Raw genomic sequence first — 23,204 nt, forward strand, 5'->3', positions numbered from 1 at the left:
AGATTCCAAGTCTAATAAACCCTTGTTTAATAAATCAATTCAGCACTTAAATTTAATAGATTCGACATATGCGTTTGATAATAAAAAATTGAACATCTGAATGAATTAAATATCATTGAATTTTCTAGGTAATGTTTGCTTCCAAAAAATAAGTTATAAACTATGCACTTATTACAGGCTGTGATATATACTTAAATATATTTGATTTAATACTTAACAATCCAATAACTAAATGAATTCAAATTTCAATTTTATCAAACACACCCTAAATCTTCTTATCCTCTACTTAAAATCTCACCTCTTTCTTATCAAAGAAAAAAAAATTTGTAAAAGAAGTGTTTGGCAATCTCTCGCCATTCTCCGTATAATATTCATACCATTAACGTCATCCTCCATGTATCTTAGCGTTAAGATAACCTGGGTGTAAACTTTGCATCGTTTTGACCGGACGGCTGTGAGTCACTGCGACAAACAATAGGAAATCCTTTTTCTTTTTCTTTGTTTTGTGCTGTGAAGCATTAATCTTGCCCAAATATTCACGTTTTGATCCCACTTGGCAGCAGCCCTCTGAAACAGCTGCGAAGTACAATAGAACATTTATATTTGTTTGAATAGGGTATTATTTGAAATAATTTTTATAATATTTTTTATGATGTGATATATGTGAGATAAAAAAATAATTTAAAAAATAAAAAATATGTTTGTAATATAAATAAAATATTGTTTAAAAAATTTAAAAATATCCAAACACACCTATTATAATTTTGAGAGGCACTATCTAGAAAGTACATTTTCCAAGATATTTATCCAAAATGTCAGTACTACACTACTACTAGTACAGTAGTACGAGTGATGATGATAACGACGCTCATTTTGTTTTTTTTCTTTTTCAAATATTTGGCCCGAAATTTCTGGTAATTACGGTATTGGTCCGGGGATTGCTTCCGGAGTGTCGGTAACAACGATGCCAGAGGGAGAGAGACGCAAAGACAGCAGAAATTTCGGCAAACCTATCCTATCAACCACGTCTGCAAAAGTACAGCGGCTGCATGGTCATATTGTACTACTACTAAATGTACTATATACTACCATGACGAATTTGGAATTGTGGATCATTCATCCGTAGCTTGCATTGTGTCGAGAGTGTTTTGAGTTTGAGTCCCACTGTCACTCTTGACAAGTAGTCTGTAAAAAACAAACTTTATAAACCGTCTTCTTATACATTGACATCGATGTATCTTTGTCTTAGAATCAGTAGTGGGTCTGTCTTCCTCCAAAGCTTTCGTCGTTCTAGCAATGATAACACACTTCTTGTTGTCGTTCTAGTAATGATAATATACTTGTTGTCGTTCTAATAAAAACAAAGTCACCGTATCGCGAGTTCGAATCTCACTGTTGTCATTCTTGATAGATAATACGCAAGAACCACTAGTGTATATATAATGTATATGTGTTGGACTGACCTTTCTTCCTCCCAAGCATTTGTTTTTAAAAAGTAAATAGATAACAATGAAGAGTAATAGACTAATGCCATTAGACGTTTAGATAAAAGGAATATTATTATATACTTTTTTTTTTTTTTTGCTGGGCTGGGTGCCTGTGGGAGGAAAGAGGGTGGTACGGGTGTTAAGAAGATAGGGGCTAGCACATTTGTTCGATCCCATTATTCTACTTTTTAGTCTGTTTGGATAGAGTGTTATTTGAAATAATTACTGTAGCACTTTTTGTGATGTGATGTAAGTGAGATAAAAAGATGATTAGAAATATAAAAAGGTAAATTGAGAAATGTGTTTATGATGCAGGCAAAATATTATTTGGAATAATTTGTTATCCAATTCGGGATAAAAAGCGATGTATATGAGTAAAACATTTAATATATATTCAATATAATATTATGGTGTATTTATGCACGTAAAATCTAAACATATACAGTGATCGAACAGAATTGCACAAAATACAATTGTACCGAATCTTTGTCGTTGTCGCGGGCGCCAAAGAATAAAGAACAGTGCGCAACAGGAATGCAAGGTAATTATCGCGTTTGCGGACTAAGCAAGTGACCAGTGAGGCGGCTCGAATCAACTACAACAAGACACAGGAGTGTGAGGCGGCTCGAATTAACTTCAACAAGACACAAGAGTGGAGATTAGACCAAAGAAAATGACACTTGAGACCAACAAACTCTGGGCGTTAATTTATTGGTGTCAACGCTAGTACTAAAAATTACGGTCCCTGGCAGCGGCTGTACCGTACAACATGGGCATTAGCATTTGGGAAGCACTTATTAATTCCCATGTTAATCAACACCCAACACATCCTAATCTTAATATTAGCCGCAAATCTCAACCCCCTTTTCCTCAAAGCAAGCATTTTGATTTTAAAGATTAGTGACGCTACTGCTTTCTACCACCGAATCTCATGCAAAATTAACTACTGTGGTAAATAAATATCTTTAGATCTTAATTTTGATGGAACCAATTCGCACTAGCTGCTAGCTACCACATTTGAACCCATTTTCCGGAAAAAAGAAGAAGAAAGAAATGGAAGCAACATCGTCATTATGAAATGCTCTTACTAATTACTAGGTGTTAGTCAAAATCTCTCAAAATCATTATATGATCTTCAGAATGATCATCATTGCAATTGCTTTTGCTGTGGCACCAAGAAGCAGAGACTTATTTATTGCCTTCTCTTTTTGGCATTCTTGAAGAACTGTTTCGACTACTTTTGAAATTCGTATCCATTTTCAGGGTGAAATTAAGGTTGTGTTTAGATTGCAATTTTTTAGATTTTTTGCAAAGAAAATTATTGTAACAATTTGATATATATAAGGTAAAAAGGTGATTGAGAAATGTGTTCACGGAAAACGTAATAATTTTTTAAAAAAATTACTGTCCAAACAAGGCCTAGAGACGTAGAAGACCGAAACGAAGCTCTCAAAGATAATCAGTACTTGCCATAGAGGCAATTCTCAAAAAAAAAAAAAATTCCTTCATTTATCATGTGTCCTTTCAGGCTTTTGCAATCCATAATAAATATTCAGCCGATCGATATGGTTGTTAGTAATAAATACCATAGGACAATCATACGTGGACGGCTACAAGAAGTCGGGGTACTGACCAAATGCGTTAATGAATCATCCGTGCTTACCTCAAAAAAAAAAAAAAAAAAAAATCACTCGTACTTTTACGTTTTGCATGTGCATGTTTTGTTTTGGATTCATCCCATGTACGGGTTTTTATTTATATAAGTAAGTAGTATGAATCAGAATCTTCATGCGGTTAAATAAATTTGAGATTCTTTCCAAAAAGTGGAAAATTATTTGAGTTGAGTAACGCTGTGCGAAATGAATACATGCAATCATGAGTCCATGCTGGCATCACCGACTCTTGCTAAATGCACTTTGAGAAACCCTGCATCGGGTTTGCTGATCCTGAACAGCTAGCCAGCAAGCTACCTTACTTAGGCCTTGTTTGGATTGCCAATTTCCGTCGAAAAATTGCGTCGTTTTTCGTGATCATATTTTTCTATTACTTTTTTTTTTCACATACATCAAATCGCTACAGTATTTTTTTCATAAAAAATCACGAAAAATGCAATCCAAACACAACCTTAGCAATTCTTATAGAAAACGGGCGAAGTAATATTAGTGTTCCATTTGGAGCCACGGTGCTTTTCATAAAAACGCATTTTTAGGTATTAAAAATATTTTTGAAGTGTTTGGTGAATGTCGTTCCATATAATCAAGGGCGGAGCTTTTAGTGTCAAAATTTCTTTTAGCAAAAGTTAAAATTTGATACTTTTAGAATAACTTGTGTGTTTTTATAAATAAAATATTAAATTTCATTATTTTATTCTATTTTATGAATTAAATAACGAGATAAATATATTTAAAATTGCTCATGATCCAATATAATAAATACTTATTGAACTGTGAATCCAAATAATATAATAGTTAAAAGTACTTGAACTCTTAATAAGTATTTTTATTAAAAACTTTATTTAATAAGATATTTTTCAATAAGTTATCGCATTCCCAAACTAACCTGATGCGACACTAACTATGATCTAAAGTGAGAAAAAAGTTAACCAATTGTACCGTACATCATGATATTTGGTTGTTTGGGTGTATCGAATGCAATGCCTGGCAGCTTCTGATCCCGGAAGTGGAAAGGAAATGAAAGAAAAAGAAAGTAGTGGTCCAATATTGTCATAGGCGCACTATTTTTAATGCATGCGTCCACCCAAAACCCAACACACTGTGTAAGAAAAATGTATATATATATATATATTTTATTGAAAAGATTCGAATCCAAAATCTCTCACTTACATTCTTTTCTTTGAACCATTCAATTCATCCATCTACTTACATTATAACAATTTGATACATATGAAGTAAAAAAATGATTAAAAAATATTTTCATGTAAAGCATAGTTTTTTTTTTTTTAATCAAAATTGGCAATCCAAACAAGGCTAAATAGTTTAATATATAGATCAATGATAAGTTCTTTACCAAATTGATAGTTTAAATTGTCCTTTGGACCGTTCTTTGATGACTCTATGAGCGTTGACTTTAATTGTAGGCGTGAGTTCTTGACTCTTGTGAGGAAAAAGATAAGTTCTTTACCAAACAATAAATTGAAACATGACAACATGCAAAGCTCATCACCAGGCTAAGAAGGCTCTAATACTTCCGTATACTTAACTAAAATCCACCAACCGCGACTGCGGCGACGGTAACCAAAGGTCAAAATGGAAAAGAACGGTGACATTACGTCAATGATCAACACAGAATCGATGGTAAAAATGGTTCTTTATCAGACTTCAATTGCTCGTCACTTTCTCACAGTGTAATGCTTTTTTCTACTTTTTTTTTTTTAAAAAAAAAAAAATTCCAGTTTAGCATCCTTCTTCTTTAATTTACTACCCGTGACATATGCAAAAAGTCTAGTAGTCTTCGTGAAAAAAAATAACTCCAACACCATGGCTATAATAGTTGAGAGTATAAACTGTAAAATATCCAACCTTTTCTGTTGTCACTTTTCAGAGTCTTGCCCTTGTAAAGAACGACTAATCTGACGATCGGAGGAAAAAACCCCCAACAGTAGTATATGAAGAGTGTCTTCATTTTCTTCTTCTGAGTTTTTACCAATTGCACAGCCAACGTCTGCAATGTATAACATTGCAATACGCGAAAAGGTAATTTTAAATTTAAATAAAAATTATGGTCATGCATTAAGTTTTCTCTGCAATGTAGTAAAATCTAAAATCTAAAATGATAGTAAAAATAAGGTGTCAGACATGGTTTGCGATTTACAAACGTGATTTATGGTAATGGTTATTATCCGTTAGTTAAGGGATAAAGATTACTATATTAAAAAAAATCAAAATTATAGTAAAAAAGGATTTTAATTTCTGACGTTTTTGGAAACTCCTCGTAAAAAACTTGCCTTTTGATACATACAGATATAGATATAGATATGTAGGAAGATGATTTGAAATTTAAATACAGATTAATGTCATGCATTATATAAGTTTTCTTTGCAATATCGTTGGGGAAAAAAAAAAAAATCTTGGGTTGCTAATATGTTGTAGTAATAATTACACCTTGCACAATATGACGATGATAATATTCTTTTTGTGACTTTAAATATTCCATGCATATATTTACCTCTCTTAAAGAATCAACATGCTCTAATAATTCTCAATGTCCTCTGTGAGTGTGTGTGTGTATATATATATATATATCTATACTGGAAAAATCATGGAAGTGATCTCATGAGCTAAAATCTTGGGCATCTATTTAGATTTGATCCTAGTACGACCAAAACCCACCTCTTCTACAGTCTTCAATCTTCAACTTGAGCAACTTCCGTTTTCCAACTTTCTTCCGAATCCCCTGTTTCTGTTTTTGAAATTTTGGATGATATGAAAGTCCCACCCTAGCACGGCAGTGTTAGGTGGCCAACACAACAAGAATACAAAGAAGAACAGCAAAGGTATGGTATATTGCCATTGCTACTTAGACACTAAAAAAAAATATATCAAAGGTACTACTAAAAGCTAAACTAGATGACTAAAGAAAAACATTACCAAATCAGAAATTTACTAGTCCAGTAAAGAAAACATTACATTGCATTACCATATGGGCAATTACCGTATTGTTTTTATAATAATTCCAAGTTTGTGTGTGTGTGTGTGTTTTTTTTAATTGGCATTGAATTTGATTACTATTATTCTTGCTTCCTATGGCTGCATATAAAAGCCCCGGGGATGTTGAGTTTGGCAGATCTCTCTCTCACCCCCGTGTCGTCAGTCGTCACCACCTCGCCACCTTGTTTAGGTGGCTGGTGTCATTTTTGTCTCGCTGGGCGCTATGTTAAGCAGCTTCCTGCTGCTAAAAGATTTTCCTCTTTTTTTTTTTTTTTTCTCCTTTTCTTTCAAAGGAAAAAAGTCCCACACACTACTCTGCGTACACTGCTTATTTCTGTGGGCTTTGCAGGATTGCCTCAGGGCAATCTCAAACGGCTCGTTTAACAATTATCCGAGGAAAGCACCAAAGACCCAGGTCATATTTTTGGATTTTCTGCAAGGGATTTTGTTTTTTTATCCCAATTTCCTCACGGAAAGAGCCTCCTCTTTTGGCGATGTGTAGGGAGGGGAAATCACATAGGAAAGAGAAGAAAGAAGGGGAGTGTTTTTGTTTTTTCGGTTTTGGTGGGAGGTGGTATTGTTGAGACTTGAGAGATTGTTTTAGCTTTTTCCTCTCCTGAATTTTGTCTTTATGGTAATGGATGTTGGTTTTGATGATGAAATCCTGTTTGTGTTTTATGTGCATTGTGGTTCTACAGATTTTCTTTTCTCAGCTGCGTGACTCGTCACCACCAACATCTTCACGCATTTTAGACACAGCATCAATTTTAATCTTCGCCACCTGTAAAGAAGTAGTGAAATGCCCTCGGCGAGATTTGTTCTTTATCTCTGCCAAACCTCTTCATTGTTGTGGTTCATCAGTTATATAAAGTGAGGTGAGGGGGCACTCTTGGTCTCATTCAATTTCAGCTGCTTCTTTTCTTTTTATTTTCACTCACCGAGATTGATTGGTATCTTGTGCTGCTGCTGCTTCTGCTGCTGCTGCAATAATAGTAATGGGTATCATCAGTCCTTTTTTCCTCAGCACTGCTGCTAGAATCTCCGGTCAGCCACTGGGGCCTCGCTTTCTCGGCAAACTTCACGACTTTCCCATATTGGAACTATCGTCGGTTTGCATCAACTTGACTCTCTTTCTTCTGTTTCTCTTCATTGTATCTGCCAAGCAGATATATCTGTGCTTGGGACGAGTTAGAGTCGGCAAGGAAGACAATTCTGATGCAAGCTCGGTCCAAGTTGGGGACGACAGAATTGTTGATGCTGAAATTCACAGCATTGTCATTGGTAGGGGCTTCAAGGCTACTGTCCTTTGTAGCTTCTATCTCTTACTTCTCAATGTTGTGGTCTTGGGCTTTGATGGAGTTAGTCTCATCAGAGAGGCTACTCGAGGAGGTCCTTCAAACTGGACCCGCATCATCCAACCTGCTGCTCAGGGCTTAGCCTGGTTCGTGCTCAGCTTTTCTGCCCTTTACTGTAAATATAAGGCCAATCAGAAATTTCCGTTGCTCTTGAGGATATGGTGGCTTCTTTCTTTTGTCGTTTGCTTGGGTACCTTGTATGTTGATGGGAGAGGCCTGGTTACAGAAGGTTCTAGACACTTCACCTCTCATGTTTTGGCTAACTTGGCTTCAACACCTGCTCTTGCGTTCCTCTCATTTGTGGCTATTAGGGGGATCACTGGTATACAAGTTTCTAGGAATTCTGATCTCCAAGAGCCATTGTTGCTCGAAGAAGAGGCAGGCAATCATAAAGTCAGCCCTTTTGGTGAAGCTGGTCTTTTTAGTTTGGCCACTCTTTCCTGGTTGAACCCTCTTCTTTCGCTTGGTGTAAAGAGACCACTTGAACTGAGAGATATTCCGCAGCTCAGGCAAAAAGACCGTTCCAAGATCAATTATAAGCTATTGAACTCGAACTGGGAGCGGTTGAAAGCTGAAAATCCTTCAAAGAAGACTTCTTTAGCCAAAGCCATGTTGAAATCTTTCTGGAAGGAAGCTGCTTGGAATGCAATTTTTGCAGGGTTGAACACTCTAGTTTCGTATGTGGGTCCGTTCCTGATTAGCTACTTTGTGGATTACCTGGCTGGGGTAGAGGCTTTTCCACATGAGGGATACATTCTTACTGGTATATTCTTCATTGCAAAATTGATCGAGACATTTACAACCCGGCACTGGTACCTTGGGGTTGACATTTTGGGTATGCACGTGAGATCAGCTCTAACAGCAATGGTGTATCGCAAGGGACTCAGGCTTTCGAGCTCAGCCAAGAAAATTCACACTAGTGGGGAGATTGTCAACTACATGGCTGTTGATGTTCAGAGAGTGGGCGACTTTACTTGGTATATTCACGACATGTGGATGCTACCTTTTCAAATTCTTCTTGCCCTTGCTATTCTGTATAAGAATGTTGGAATTGCATCTCTTGCAACATTGATTGCCACCATTATTTCCATTGTTGTGACCGTTCCACTGACAACGGTTCAGGAAGGATACCAAGACAAATTAATGGCTGCCAAGGATGATAGAATGAGGAAAACTTCTGAATGCCTCAGGAACATGAGAGTTCTTAAGTTGCAGGCTTGGGAGGATAGATACAGATTAAAATTGGAGGAAATGCGAAGTGTAGAATTCAATTATCTCCGAAAAGCGCTTTACTCTCAGGCTTTTGTCACATTTGTTTTCTGGAGTTCCCCCATATTCGTTTCAGCCATTACTTTTGGCACTTGCATATTGTTGGGCGGACAGCTTACAGCAGGAAGTGTTCTTTCTGCTCTCGCAACTTTCAGGATCCTGCAAGAACCACTTAGGAGTTTCCCCGACTTGGTATCAATGATGGCTCAGACAAAAGTTTCTCTTGACAGGCTTTCTGAATTCTTCCTGGGGCAAGAGTTGAAAGAAGATGCAACCATTGTTTTACCTCGAGGCCTGACGAGTGTTGCAATAGAAATTAAAGATGGTGAGTTCGGCTGGGATCCGTCGTCACCGAGGCCAACATTGTCAAATATTCAACTAAAGGTAGAAAAAGGTATGCGGGTTGCAGTCTGTGGCATGGTTGGTTCTGGGAAATCCAGCTTCCTTTCTTGCATCCTTGGTGAGATTCCGAAAATATCTGGTGAAGTAAGTCAGAATGTGGAATTATATTCTGTGACTTTTTTAAGCTCTTTCATTTCTGATGTCCTCATTGTGGGAGTTAGGTTAGGGTATCTAATCCTTGATTTTGTATGTCTTGTTAGGTTCGAATATGTGGTTCTTCTGCTTATGTGCCTCAATCAGCTTGGATACAATCAGGAAATATAGAGGAAAACATTCTTTTTGGTAGCCCAAAGGATAAAGCAAAGTACAAGAGGGTGATCCATGCATGCTCGCTGAAAAAGGATTTGGAGCTATTTTCTCATGGAGATCAGACCATAATTGGTGATAGAGGCATAAATCTTAGTGGGGGTCAAAAGCAACGCGTGCAGCTTGCCAGGGCACTCTATCAAGATGCAGATATTTTTTTGCTTGATGATCCTTTTAGTGCTGTCGATGCGCATACAGGGTCAGAATTATTTAAGGTCAGAACCATCTACAGCATCATGTAGATTGTATGCTTCTATCTGAATAAATTTGACATAAGATGTGATTCTGTTTTTGCAGGAATACATACTGACAGCACTACATTCCAAGACGGTCATTTATGTTACCCATCAAGTTGAATTTTTACCTGCAGCTGACTTGATACTGGTAAGGGATTTTTGCTGCTCAACTTGTTATCCTGCATTCATGAGCTGGTGTTGGCAATGCCCTTAGAGACTCAAGTTCTACGTAACATGTAGTCTCAAATATTGTTTTTATCTCATTGATTAGAAAAGTTATGCTTTTCTTTATATGCACTAGTTTGACTTTATATATGAAATTTCTCTGTCACCTAAGGCATCCCACTATATGCCTCTTCTTTCTGGAACTGCAGCTAAGATAATAGTCAAAGAAGAATGGGATAACTAGGTATGAACATAAGGCATGCGCAAATGTATGAGAAAGTATCGACTATCTATTGCTTTCAAGGACAGAATGCCATTTTCTAGGTGGAAAGTAGTTTTATTTTTTTCTTTTTAAAGTTGTTGCCTCGAAACTAATGCCATGTTCTGGTTGAACTTGGGAAGAAAAAGTACTATTTTTTTTCCAAGCAGTTTAAAATGGTAACAAGCCAACATATGCTAATGATGTTAATGAAAAATGGATGAGATGTTATGGCTTTAATAATGTCCCAAATTGATGTCCAAGCACAAAGAGGGCGCTTTCAGCTGGCTTACTTATTGTCATTATATTTTTCAGAGAGGCGGTTGTGTATGCTCTTTAAGCCTCTTGAGTGGTTTGAGATAAAGCGAAAAGGAAATGAGAGAAATTCCTTTATCAAAATGCATTGTTTCTTGCTTTTTGACATTTTTGTTTAGTATAATCAAATGTTAGCTTTATTGGTTGTAGGTCCTTAAAGAAGGCCGTATCACTGAAGCTGGAAGATATGATGAACTCTTGCGAGCTGGAACGGATTTTGAAACTTTGGTTTCTGCTCATCACGAAGCAATTGAAGCCATGGAATTTTCCAGTCAATCATCTGAAGAATCAGATAAACATCAACCTCTTGAAGGATCTGTCTTGATGAGCAAAAGATGTGAGTCAGTGGGTAGTAGTATGGACATGATGACAAAGGATGTACAGGAAAGTGCTTCAGCTTCAAAAAAGAATCCAATAAAAGAGAAAAATAAAGCAAAAGCTTCTAAGAATAAGCAGCTTGTTCAAGAAGAGGAGCGGGAGAGAGGAAGAGTTAGCATGAAAGTGTATTTGTCATATATGGCGGCTGCTTATAAGGGTTTATTGATTCCACTCATTGTTCTTGCACAAACATTATTTCAGGTGCTTCAAATAGCCAGTAGTTGGTGGATGGCATGGGCAAATCCACAGACCGTGGGAGACCAGCCTAGAACAAGTAGTCTTGTACTTATTCTTGTCTATATGGCCCTTGCCTTTGGGAGTTCATGGTTTGTCTTTATGAGGGCTGCCTTAGTTGCTACGTTTGGTCTTACAGCTGCACAGAAATTGTTTCTGAAGATGCTTAGAACTGTATTTCGAGCACCAATGTCTTTCTTTGACTCAACACCTGCTGGGCGGATACTGAACCGTGTATGTGATAAGTTGTCATTCTGCAAATATATCCTTTTGAGATATCTTGGTACCCTTCCCATTCATTACGTTCTTGATCCCTTTTGTGGAGTGATAGATATAGTGGTTTTTATGTTGCTGCCAGGTCTCAGTTGATCAAAGTGTTGTTGATCTTGACATCCCCTTCAGACTTGGTAGCTTTGCTTCAACAACCATTCAGCTTCTTGGCATTATTCTTGTAATGACAGATGTTACCTGGCAAATTTTGCTCCTTATTGTCCCAATGGCGATCTCTTGCTTGTGGATGCAGGTGAATAATGAATTTAATACTCAAGTGTACTACTCAAGTGATCAGTTCTGCCACCTTTTAGAAGTGTTTGTTTTATAGAACTGTGATAGTTATGTTTATACACAGCTCTCTTATTTGCTCTTTCCATAAAGCCAGACAAACTTGTTGCGCCTTAGCAAAGTCTCCTCTTGCATAATTTAAGAGTATTACATACATTGATATTTGATACCTAAAGGATCTGTACCTAGTAAATACAGCTTGCTTAGAGTCTAAGTAATGAAAAGATTCCATATTTGACATGGAAAATTCGCCTTTTCCCCATAAAGCATCGCATTGTTTTGTAGTGCTTTACCAGTCAGTTTCATGTGGGACCCATGTAATTGTACATGCAACTTCTCTCTCTCTTTTTTTTCCCCCCTTTTTGGTGCATACCGTCAACACTTCCCTTTATTGATCAACCATGTACGAATTTTAAAACCTAGACACCATTGAATATGTAGTTGTTCCTGCATTTTTTAAATATCTATGTCGTTTTGTTGTTTTCTACTGCACAAAAAGTTTTACATCCTACACAACATGTAATGTGTGGCTCATACTCTGTCATAAGGTGTTTGTGTCGGTTGCTTTTACCATAGAGACAAAAACATCAGAACTGGCAACTGGGCCAGGATTATATATTGAAGATGGTGATTGAAGACCATCATTCATTATGATTGCAATTTTCTTGAATAAGCAACTTACTTAGTCCTCCTAATGAGACATGGGGCTTGTTTTTGCCCTCTTATACTGGTGAACAATTGCACTTATAATCCTCAGAGTTCCAACAAACATAGTGCTTTAAGCCTTGTAAAATTATCTATATCCTATGGCGAGTTTGAGTTATAAGGCTGATACTGGAATAACAATTATGCATTTACAGATTTTGGAAATATGCTTTTATTCTTTATTTGAAAAGCATTGGTTTGTGCTGTTAGCCATTTTAAGACTCTCATATGATTTGCAGAAATACTATATGGCATCATCAAGGGAGTTAGTCCGCATTGTTAGTATCCAGAAATCTCCAGTCATCCACCTCTTCGCCGAGTCTGTTGCTGGGGCTGCCACGATCAGAGGTTTTGGACAAGAAAAGAGATTCATAAAGAGGAACCTTCAACTTCTTGATTCTTTTACTCGTCCGTTTTTCTGCAGTCTCGCTGCTATCGAATGGCTCTGCCTACGGATGGAATTACTCTCGACATTTGTGTTTGCTTTCTGCATGGTTTTACTAGTGAGCTTCCCCCATGGAAGTATAGATCCAAGTATGTATGTTGTGCCTTCCCTTAAAATGCAAGTAAACCTAAGGAAATTTGGCTTTATTTATTTATTTCCTTGCGAAGAAACTAATGAAAGCATCTATACTGTGCATGTAAATTATGTAAGTGACATACATTTGGATTTCTTTTACTACTGTCACATTGCTGATATTAAGCTTTTGGTGCACAGCTATGGCTGGCCTTGCTGTTACTTATGGCCTCAATTTGAATGCACGTCTATCAAGGTGGATACTAAGCTTTTGTAAGCTTGAAAACAAAATTATTTCTATCGAGAGAATTCATCAGTACTGCCAAATTCCAAGTGAAGCTCCTCCAATTATTGAGAATTCTCGTCCCCCATCCTCTTGGCCAGAAAGAGGAACTATTGAGCTGATTAATCTAAAGGTATGGCACTGAATGTTTGTAATATTTCTTATTAAGTTCATTTCTTTGATAACAAGGTATTTTGGCATGGACTTCTCTAAGATTCATTATCTGATGAGAGCTGCTGCTTTTGTTTTTTCGGTGGATTTTACATCGGTGTCTATTTTTTTTCCTTTTAAATGGCTGATTTTTCTAAAAGCATGAAATGTTTGCCCCGTTCTTCATGCTTTGAGCTTAGAAACTGAGTGAATCTTTAAGAAGACAGATATGAAGAAAGAAATAGTGGGAATAAACAAAATGGATGTAAGAAAATTGAAAACTTGTTAAGATAGAAAAGGACATGATGAGGGTTAGACTGATACAACCTCCACAGAAGCATCCTTTTCCCATTTTCTGCATAACTACAAGTCTTATTTGTATTCCAAGGCTGTAGCTTATGCACAACAGGAGTTGGACTATTCACTTTCTTCCTTGCTCCTATTCCCTCACTTTCAGGGGAAAAATGTAATACAGTATAATCAAAATCTGAATATTTTCTCACTCCCTGTAGGTTCGTTATAAGGAAAGTCTTCCTATTGTGCTTCATGGTGTGACCTGCATGTTTCCTGGTGGAAATAAAATTGGAATTGTTGGGCGTACTGGGAGTGGCAAATCTACTTTGATCCAGGCCCTCTTTCGATTGATCGAACCAGCAGGTGGCAGAATCCTTATTGATGGCGTCGATATATTAACAATTGGTCTTCATGACCTTCGTAGCCGTCTGAGTATCATACCACAAGATCCAACCTTGTTTGAAGGAACTATTAGAGGCAACCTTGATCCCCTTGAAGAGCATTCAGATCAAGAGATTTGGCAGGTGAAACTAAAGTTCCTTCTTCTCCTTATAGTTGTCAAGTTTTATTATTGGAGTACATTTTCTCCTTATAGTATCTTTTCTTTATGCTGAACTGACAGTTAAACAAAATGAGTAATGAGATAAAGTATCTGGTAAGTTTCATAAGCTTTCTTGGACATCTTTAATGTGCCAGCAAATATAATATATCTAGCATGATGTGAGATTGTTCTCTTTCCTAACTTTAATTGCTTGTTCCCTCCTGTCAATTTTAGCCTTTTCATGCAAGGTGAAATATGCAATATCAAGGGTATCTCTAGTCACTTGTTTGTAAACATGATGTCCATCACGAAGTTAACTGATTTCTTGAAGCCCTATATGCCCCTTACTTAATGTCTACTTGTCATGTTTTCATGCACGTCATTTTGATTTGCACAGGCACTTGATAAAGCTCAGCTTGGAGATGTAGTTCGTCAGAAAGAGCAGAAACTTGATACACCTGGTATGTATGACACTCTTTCATCGGGATCATGTATAGTTTGTAGAGAGGCCTTTAGATTGTGTACCTGATGCATACTTGCATTATGCGAGTGAACAGTATTAGAAAATGGAGATAATTGGAGCGTTGGCCAACGGCAACTGGTGTCTCTTGGACGGGCTTTGCTTAAACAGGCAAGGATTTTGGTGCTTGATGAAGCAACAGCTTCCGTTGATTCAGCCACAGATAATCTGATCCAGAAGATCATTAGGACTGAGTTTGAGAATTGCACTGTTTGCACCATTGCTCATCGTATCCCTACCGTTATCGACAGTGATTTTGTTCTGGTCCTCAGTGATGGTAAGTTTTATACCAAGTTGATATGATTCGTGATTTTACTGTTTGACTTAAACACTCAAACCAACCCCACCCATCTCCCCAAAAAAAAAAAAAAAAAGATAATCAAGAAGATGGTGAGTAGACAAGGTACATGTGGTTACTTTGGAAGGCTAGTGTAGCTGAAGCACCATGCTGGCATATGAGATCCCAATCCCTTGTAGGCTTTGGGAGATAGACGAGGCAGTTTTACCCTTAGTGGAGCAAGAGAGGCTGCTTCTCTAAACCGGTCCTGGTTTTGGGCGCTGTTAGTTTGTAGAAGCTTGCTCTGGGCGGTAGACCCGGATTCTACTGCTAGATGATTTGCTGTTTAACGTTCTTTGTCTCTATACGTGGTTTTATGTCTCAAATGAAGTTTGAACACTGTTTCTGGTATGTTATGCAGGTCAAGTTGCAGAATTTGACACTCCAGCCCGACTATTGGAGGACAAGTCATCCATGTTCCTCAGGTTGGTGTCAGAATATTCATCAAGGTCCAGTGGGATTTCTGATTTTTGACTGGATTTTGGTTGAATTGTGGCGAGTCCTGCTCTCCTCATGCTGCTTCTTTGAGCAAATCCAGAAACCTAGGGGGAAGTGGAGAGGTCATCGGCACGTCTTTGCATCAGAACTCTGGATATGGAAACTAGTGCCTCAGAACTGTGGATATGGAAAATAGTTGCAGATCATTCTTCCCTTTATGATAATGAGGAATGATGCAACTGCATTTTGTAACATAGGACAAAAAGGCAAGAAAAGGAGGATTGATTAGACGGAAGAAATGCAAATGTAACTTTGTCATGTGCAATAAATTAGGTTTTTGGGAGGAGAAAATTTTGACAGATGTTAAAGAATCATGTAGAGTGTAGACGGTGAATATGGATGCTAGAATTTTGTTTTCTCCTTAGCTTCATATTAAAGTTTCTTCTTGCCATTCCTCTGGAGTAGGGTAGGGTGGACTCTCCTCAACTCGCTAGTTGCATGACTACCGAACACAGGGCAAGTAGAATTTCCTGCAATGGTTCACTAACAGATTCGCATGCTAAAAAGAGAGTGAGAAAGTTAATAAACGATCTTGTGTTGAACAGAAGATCATCTTTCCTTTTCCATAATGGAATGTTTTAGTTGCAATTAAGGGTGTCTTCCATCATAAAGCTTGGGACCTTGTGAAGGTTATGAGTTTTTTTTTTCTTTTTTTTGAAGGAGTTATGGGTTCAAGATAATCCAATTCGCCAAAAAAAAAAAAAAATCAAATTTGCATAATTGAAGTGAAACCAACATTTCAAAATGCAACTAGTCAACGAATATTGTTGATAAATATTGAGTATTTCTTTCAAGTCTTGAGAGCATTCAAAAAAATAATTGACATTAATTATATTATGAAAAGTGTTACAAATATTGGGTGTTTCTTTCAAGTCTTGAGAGCAACCAAAAAAAATAATTGATATTAATTATGTTATAAAAAATATTATAGGAATTATTCTAAGTGTTCGACTAATTAAGAAGTCGAACTGTTTTTTTTTTTGCTTAATTAATTGTTACTTGTATTTCAAAATTTACGCTTAAGAGTTGAGTTGAAGTTGCGTAGAAAAATAGTAAATAAATAAGCGTATAGTCGTTTAGTTCTTTCTCTATAGCAGACGTTGTCGTTTAATTAGTCGCTTTAGGGAAAGGCAAGGATGAAATAATCGATTAAATTAGTCTCCAGAATCTCTCTCTGTCTCAGGTCCCTCTTCTCCTTCTTCTCCAAAAACACGCGCGCGCGCACTTGCTCGCTCTGAGAGCTGCTGCGAGAGGGAAAGATGCAGGCAATCGCAAGGCGATTAGGGCGTCATTCTTTGAAGCCTTCAGCAACAGCTGCGATTTTATCTTTTGATTCATCCTTTAATCCTTACTTTCACCATTGTACGCAGTGTACCTTTTACCCTACATTTCTAGGGCTGTATATATACAGTTAAATCCTTATTGATCCACAGATTAAGTTGTCCTCAAATTTTCGAATGCCGGGGTTAATAGTTGTCAGTAATCTGTGATTTTGCTGAATTTCAGACAATGGTGCTGATAATCCGAGGTACGCATCTAACCTTACCGCCAGAGGCACGGGACACATAGTTCGCAAGGGAACTGGTGGAAGATCGTCTGTTAGGTAATGTTGCCATGACCCAATCCGTTAATTATCTGGTTTGGCTGCCGCAAAATGAGTTTTTTCCCCTCTCAATTTTTTTTTTGGTAATTGTTCGATGACATTCATCATTTATGTTTGTTTATTGTATAACAAGACTTAAGCTTCCATGACAAAGTCGGGGGCAGTTGTTAATTAGACCTGAGCTTATTTGAACTCTGTGTACATGACTTGAACTTATTGAAGCACTATCCAGGGTCTGCGGTACCATGACAGTCCAAGCTTACATTTACTAGTTAAGTTTGGTCAGGATCAGCCTTTGTGCTGAAATTGTTGTCTAAGTTGGTCACTTGCGTCTTGCAGTGGGATTATTGCCACAGTATTTGGAGCTACTGGGTTTCTTGGGCGTTATCTTGTTCAACGGTTGGGTGAGTTGGTTGCATGCTGTTTTATCTAATCAGTGTATTGCACAAGGATTTGATTTTGTGTCTTGTTTGGTGTACAAGAAATTTGTGGCTTTTGGATTTGTTGTAGATTTTTCCCGCATAAATTTATTTATTTGTTTTGGTTCAATCATCAGCTAAAATGGGTTCTCAAGTTTTGGTTCCTTTCCGAGGCTCTGAGGATTCTCATCGTCATCTCAAATTAATGGGTGATTTGGGACAGGTAGGTTGTTATGCCGCTTTCTTGTGCTACTAATGCAAGGTTTATGGTCGTTCAATTGTATGTCACGAAGTTTGTTCTGCTAGCCGATATTTAGTATGTGCAACATATATTTTTGCAGATTGTTCCTATGCAATACAACCCTAGAGATGAAAATTCAATCAAGGCTGTAATGGCAAAGGCTAATGTTGTTATTAATCTTATTGGTATGCGTCCTGCAATTGTCTGCACTTTGTTGATGTTTGTTGGAGTTTCGACTGCTTAACTTATGAAATAGCTCATCAACAGGGAGGGAGTATGAGACTAGAAATTACAGCTTTGAAGAAGTGAACCATCACATGGCTGAACAGCTTGCAATGGTAGGTTCCTACGTTCTTTTTCTTTCTTTCTTTAACCTCATAATGTAGAGATACTCTTTTGTGGAGATATAGCCAGGTGACAAAATTCATGTTTTGTTTGAAGAATAAATTGTGTTGATCAGAGGGCGATAGTTATGCCTGTGAGGATGAGAATTCCTCCAGTGCTAATATTCCTTACAACCATGGGCATGAGTAACTCAGCCTTTCTCCATGAAAACTTTAGGTGTTTGAACTGTATGAGTAATTGATACAAGTTTTGTGAAGGTAAGTGTCCTGGCAACCTACTCACCAAGAATGTAAAGCTTTTTTAGTTTGCCAGGTTAAGCCGAAAGAAAGGCTCCAAACTCATGTTCTGCATTGCTCTGTAGTTAATTGTAGTGTTGAAGAGAGGAAGGGTATTGTAGGATTTCCTATCCTGTTTGATGAAGTAATTCTGACTGGTTACAGGGGCTGCAAGCACTATTTTACCCTGACATTGAATTAGAGTTAATCTTACTATTTTGCCTGTGAGTAATTATGCAAGGGCAACTATGCAGATCTTTACAACATGAATTGAGTGGGATGAAGATCAATTTTTTGTCCATGAATCAATTGAAGATCTAATTGAACTTGGTAGTGGATACTTGATAGTTTCACTAAGACCCATCTGGTGCCAGAACTGGTTGTAAAGCCTTTGTTTTGCTTTTAGGTTCTGTTAATCAGGTTCCTTTTTAAATGTTTGAAGAATTTTTTTTGTGTTACCTTGAGCTCTTAAATCATGGCGTGCTGGTAATATTTCGTAAATTTTTGTGCTTTTATTTATGTGGGAAGGGAGTCCTCTATTTTTAATGGTTAGAAATAATATTCAGAGTCCTTTTGGAAGTGTGGGAACAGATTGTGGAGTGGTTCAGATCAATAAGCTTTGAATTGACCCTCATTAGAAAGTACTTTTGAGCCTGAACAAGTTGTCCACAAGCACTTATAAAATGTCACCCGAATGCTTGTAGAGAATCTATAAAATTAAGCATGCTTCTAGCTTGGTTGAAAGATTAAAGGCAAGCTAAGAAAATGGTGGAAGGTTATGCCTTAAAAAATGCAGGCTGTTGGCTGCCTATTCAACCTCTGCCTGAAATCCTTGGAATTGGAGTGTAGATGATTTCCTCTGTCTTTTATTTCTTTTGTTTGTCTCATGCTTTAGTGATTTTGAATCTTAAAAGTGTAGATTGCTAAAGAACATGGTGGTATCATGAGATTTATACAAGTTTCTTGCCTGGGTGCTTCTCCATCATCTCCATCTAGAATGCTAAGAGCTAAAGCTGCTGGCGAGGAAGCTCTTTTACAAGAAATCCCTGAGGTAAATAATCTTTCTATCATTAATTACTAAAGCGTCAATGAGATGGCATTCTGCAACCTGCATATGATAGGTTGTATTGACACTTTCTTGTTGCTTTATATGGGTTTATTTTTTCATTTTTGATTATGGGTGGCCTTCAATTGAATGGATCCAGAAAGATGACGTGTATGGTTGAGTCACATCTCTTGTAGGATTGGGGTCCTGTGTAAGAAAAGCTGTGTCATTTTTTAACATAAAATATATTGGGATATTATATGTTTCTTCAAATTCTTGGTCTGAATCTGTAGAAGAAATTGTTTGGTGAGAAAAGGATATATGAGTTTTCTATTCTTAGATTTCAGCAAAAATTTCACCTTTTACTTATTTTAAGTTGCTTCTGTTCTAACTTCTGTCCTGTCATATGATCTTTTGTGTGTGTTTTTTCCCCTTGGGATTAAAAAAGCATCATATACTTTTACACCATCTCTTCAGTCAGTCATCAATTTGCTTTGGGTTCCAGGTCTACCTTTTACAATGTTGTTTGATGATTAGGTTCAGATATTTTGGTCTTCTGTCTGATTATTTATACTTTGTATGTTGATCTATGCTGATCCAAAATGAAGCTTATTTGTTGCTTAGGTTGCATTATTGTTGATTAATTATATAGAAGGAATATTATTGGAATGCTTACCTCATAGTTTAATTTTGGGAGAGGTAGCTCGACTAGATGATCGAGGAAATCCCATTGTTTCAACTGCTAATAATCATATACATCTCCAGGCAACAGTTATGCGACCTGCTGCAATGATTGGTACAGAAGATCGGGTTTTAAATCCATGGGCACATTTTGCAAAAAATTACGGCTTTCTCCCACTAATTGGAGAGGGAACTACCAAGTATGACTCGCAATGATATAGCCTGTTGGCATCTTTTGTTCTATACTGGAAATTTGTCAATCACAATTCTAACAAGAATGTCCTTTACAGGATTCAGCCTGTTTATGTTGTTGACGTGGCTTCTGCAATTATTGCGGCATTGAAAGATGATGGTAGCTGCATGGGAAAAGTTTATGAACTTGGTGGACCGGAGATTTTCACTGTCCATGAATTGGTAGCATCCAATCGCTCTCTCCTTGTTTGATTGACCATTGTCTTCTTGTGTGTTTTTCTCTGAAAGATTCAGTCTCCGGGTAGTGGAGTTTTGCTGAACTTTCATGTGTCTCCAGGCAGAGCTTATGTTTGACGTGATTCGCGAATGGCCTCGCTATGTGAAGATTCCTTTCCCTGTTGCTAAGGCAAGTTATATACCACTGTCTTTTTGCTGTTATAGCTGTCTGCTTTCAGTTCTTGGATTTCAACTAATGCATGAAATGTTTTAGTTTATTAACCAATTTTTTGCTAGATAGCCTTTTCTTTTTCTGTTTCTTTTTCATTTTGAGTCTGGCCATTGGTGATGTTTGGCCTTTTTCAATTTCCGCTTGAATACAATTCTTTTGTCAGAAGCAGGGATATAATACGGTTAGAAGGCAATAGGGAATATTGCTTAAGGTTTTAAGTGAAGCTTTATGGGATTCCATACTTCGACTTTGGAATCATGCATCTTGCACTTGATAGTGGTTGGCTGTTTTTACGCTGTACTATCTATAAAGTGGACCTATTGCTATTCACCTAGTTAAGTTGATCAGCTATTTTCTAACTATATGGCTGGCTTGTATGATGTTAGGCAATTGCAATGCCTCGAGAAGTATTGCTGAAGAAAGTTCCATTTCCAATGCCCACTCCTCGCATATTTAATTTGGACGCAATTGAAGCCCTTACCACTGATACTTTAGTGTCAAAAGATGGTATGTTGTGAATTCATTGATCTTTCTTGTTTCTCACTTTTTTGACGGGAGTGTTCACATTTTCAAGTGTATTCTATGTATTCACTACTGTGACTTCCTCGTGGTTTTGCAGCTTTAACTTTTGATGATCTTGGGATTGCACCACATAAGTTGAAGGGGTATCCCGTTGAGTTTCTTATACAATATCGAAAAGGCGGTCCAAAATATGGTTCGACAGTTAGTGAAAAAGTATCTCCTGAATCTTGGCCGTAAGGATTGTTGGATCTTATTGTTTAATCTTATACCAGCCTGTTGTAAGGTGTGGGATCGGTAAATTTGGCCTTCATTCCTTGAGCAACTGATGAAGGAATGAGTACTTTTGATGAAGAAACTCTCTGCAGTTTTTGGTAACCAGGTTAATAATACACCTGTTCTGCTGGTCCATTGATGTAGCAGTTCAGAAACTGATCAATTTAGCTTTGGACAGAAGGTTTCAAGAGACATTAATTTAAGTTGAGACAGATTCGGTAGAATTAGCGTATTCCAAAAGAGATGGTGCGACTTTTTCAGTTGTTAAAAATGAGGCTGGTGCTTTTCTGTGCCTGGTTGTACTACATTGTTTGATAAAAAGGAAGGACTGTGTTTTTTGTGCTGGTTAATGTTACTTTTTCGCTACGCTTACCTGATACTAATTAGCCATTTGTATTATAGAATAAAAATAATTTCTCAACTCCTGGCTAACATGAAGACCTTAAAAACGAGAAAGGAAACTCAAAATCTTTTTGTTTGTAGATTACGAGTGCTTCTCATTCCGCTGCCAGTTAAGTCACTGCCAATTGGTGTCGTCAGGAGTTTGGATACGACTGCTGTTATGCATTGCAGCTTCCATAATTGACAAATTTTGAAAGCGCCAGCTGCATGTGTTGGGTAAGTAATTCTGCATTGCACTTGCTAGGGGATGTTTCGTTAAATTCCAAGTTTGGGAATCTAGACTAAAATTGGAAGCTAGATTTTTGTTTGTTATGGCAATGTCGGGGATTACACACAATTGTCATAAACAAAATGGTCATGTCTTCCTCTTTTTGTCTTTCCTCTAAGCGGCTGAAAGAAGCAGAAACAAAGTCCAAAACCTTCCGTACCCACTGTCGTGCGAGCTCTGCATACTTCCTCCGTTTTTTCGTCAAACCCGGTAATACTACTGTGACTCTTCGTCCGTTCCTCAGTTCTTCGGTCCTCATCCTCTCTCCATGCGTAACTCTGCACATTCCTTTTTTCTTGCTTTGTTTGATCCATGTTAAATTTAGTGATAGCATAGGGGGGGTCATCTATAAAAACTGGAGCATTCTTGTTAGAAAAAAATTTAAAAATAAAAACTGGAGTATAGGTACGCTAGAAAGCGTCAGTAAGATGCTGAACTGAAAGTGTGCGAGAGATTCGAAAAGTGCCATTTTGATTGTAAGCTAAGATATTCCCGGGGAGCATCTTGTTTCCTTGTGGTTACAGCATGGAATGTGCCATCCGATTCTTTAAACAAGTAAAAACTGCCCAAGTTTCAGAAAAGCGTGGCCGTGAAAAACTTCGTCAGCGGGCAGAAGAGGTGGCAGAGCTAATTTCATCAACTTTCTTCAAACGCAAACGAGAAGAAGAAGCCGGTCTTCTGAATTTAGACGGTCATCTCATGTTCCGACAAGGCGCCGACGGGTGCTTCGAAGGCGTCAAACTGGAAGGAAGAAATGCCGGAGCAACCACGATCGCACGCCAAGGACGCTGCGGAGATTGTTGCAGCATAAACATCTATATAAGCAACAACGTACAGGGAGTCAACAACTCCATCCTGGTGGGTAGCGACGTGAAACAAGGAAATGCTGGTGTTTGCTTATCCCTGAAGGGATTGAAATTGGACAGAGGGTTTCAGAAATCAAGCAAAAAGAAGACGAGTGAATTAGCTCAAGGGCATGGTTGGATCATTTTAGTTGCACTCCTTGCAGTC

At 37.6% G+C, this 23,204-nt stretch overlaps 2 protein-coding genes and 1 long non-coding RNA gene across 6 annotated transcripts; all 3 read left to right on the forward strand.

Moving 5' to 3' along the window:
- The first annotated feature begins 5,765 nt into the window (after positions 1 to 5,765).
- LOC140004225 (ABC transporter C family member 5-like) lies at positions 5,766 to 15,870 on the forward strand. 4 transcript variants are annotated; one of them, XM_072062927.1, is made up of 13 exons: positions 5,773 to 6,000; positions 6,853 to 7,029; positions 7,148 to 9,264; positions 9,381 to 9,701; positions 9,784 to 9,870; positions 10,612 to 11,307; positions 11,432 to 11,596; positions 12,579 to 12,873; positions 13,058 to 13,272; positions 13,802 to 14,107; positions 14,522 to 14,585; positions 14,682 to 14,921; positions 15,343 to 15,870. In XM_072062927.1, exons 3-13 carry the CDS (start codon positions 7,150 to 7,152, stop codon positions 15,453 to 15,455), a joined length of 4,617 nt encoding a protein of 1,538 aa, XP_071919028.1. In that variant the 5' UTR covers positions 5,773 to 6,000; positions 6,853 to 7,029; positions 7,148 to 7,149; the 3' UTR covers positions 15,456 to 15,870. The 4 variants fall into 4 exon arrangements, with proteins under 4 accessions (XP_071919016.1, XP_071919028.1, XP_071919020.1 ...); XM_072062919.1 differs by lacking the exon at positions 5,773 to 6,000 and adding an exon at positions 6,203 to 6,569; XM_072062915.1 differs by having other exon boundaries at positions 5,766 to 6,000; positions 6,853 to 9,264.
- Positions 15,871 to 16,606: 736 nt separating this feature from the next.
- On the forward strand, positions 16,607 to 21,873 carry LOC140013589 (NADH dehydrogenase [ubiquinone] 1 alpha subcomplex subunit 9, mitochondrial-like). Its single transcript, XM_072062935.1, has 12 exons — positions 16,607 to 16,841; positions 16,986 to 17,082; positions 17,422 to 17,486; positions 17,639 to 17,724; positions 17,843 to 17,927; positions 18,010 to 18,080; positions 19,282 to 19,413; positions 20,173 to 20,288; positions 20,379 to 20,502; positions 20,618 to 20,686; positions 21,115 to 21,235; positions 21,348 to 21,873. Exons 1-12 carry the CDS (start codon positions 16,739 to 16,741, stop codon positions 21,485 to 21,487), a joined length of 1,209 nt encoding a protein of 402 aa, XP_071919036.1. The 5' UTR covers positions 16,607 to 16,738; the 3' UTR covers positions 21,488 to 21,873.
- Positions 21,874 to 22,013: 140 nt separating this feature from the next.
- Positions 22,014 to 22,902, forward strand: LOC140013593 (uncharacterized). Its single transcript, XR_011820436.1, has 3 exons — positions 22,014 to 22,141; positions 22,313 to 22,403; positions 22,771 to 22,902. It is a non-coding gene; the product is annotated as an uncharacterized lncRNA (long non-coding RNA).
- The last annotated feature ends 302 nt before the right edge of the window (positions 22,903 to 23,204 follow it).

The sequence above is a fragment of the Coffea arabica genome, chromosome 1e, assembly GCF_036785885.1.
Source record: "Coffea arabica cultivar ET-39 chromosome 1e, Coffea Arabica ET-39 HiFi, whole genome shotgun sequence".
NCBI lineage: Eukaryota > Viridiplantae > Streptophyta > Magnoliopsida > Gentianales > Rubiaceae > Coffea > Coffea arabica.

Excerpts from the sequence above, each read along its gene's own strand:
- LOC140004225 (XM_072062915.1), top strand. The coding sequence starts at position 7,150 with ATGGGTATCATCAGTCCTTTTTTCCTCAGCACTGCTGCTAGAATCTCC. Across the intron at positions 11,308-11,431 it reads CTGGGCGGATACTGAACCGT|GTCTCAGTTGATCAAAGTGT; the intron begins GTATGTGATAAG and ends TGTTGCTGCCAG. Across the intron at positions 14,922-15,342 it reads TGTTCTGGTCCTCAGTGATG|GTCAAGTTGCAGAATTTGAC; the intron begins GTAAGTTTTATA and ends TATGTTATGCAG.
- LOC140013589 (XM_072062935.1), top strand. The coding sequence starts at position 16,739 with ATGCAGGCAATCGCAAGGCGATTAGGGCGTCATTCTTTGAAGCCTTCA. Across the intron at positions 19,414-20,172 it reads TTTTACAAGAAATCCCTGAG|GCAACAGTTATGCGACCTGC; the intron begins GTAAATAATCTT and ends ATACATCTCCAG. Across the intron at positions 21,236-21,347 it reads TACTTTAGTGTCAAAAGATG|CTTTAACTTTTGATGATCTT; the intron begins GTATGTTGTGAA and ends GTGGTTTTGCAG.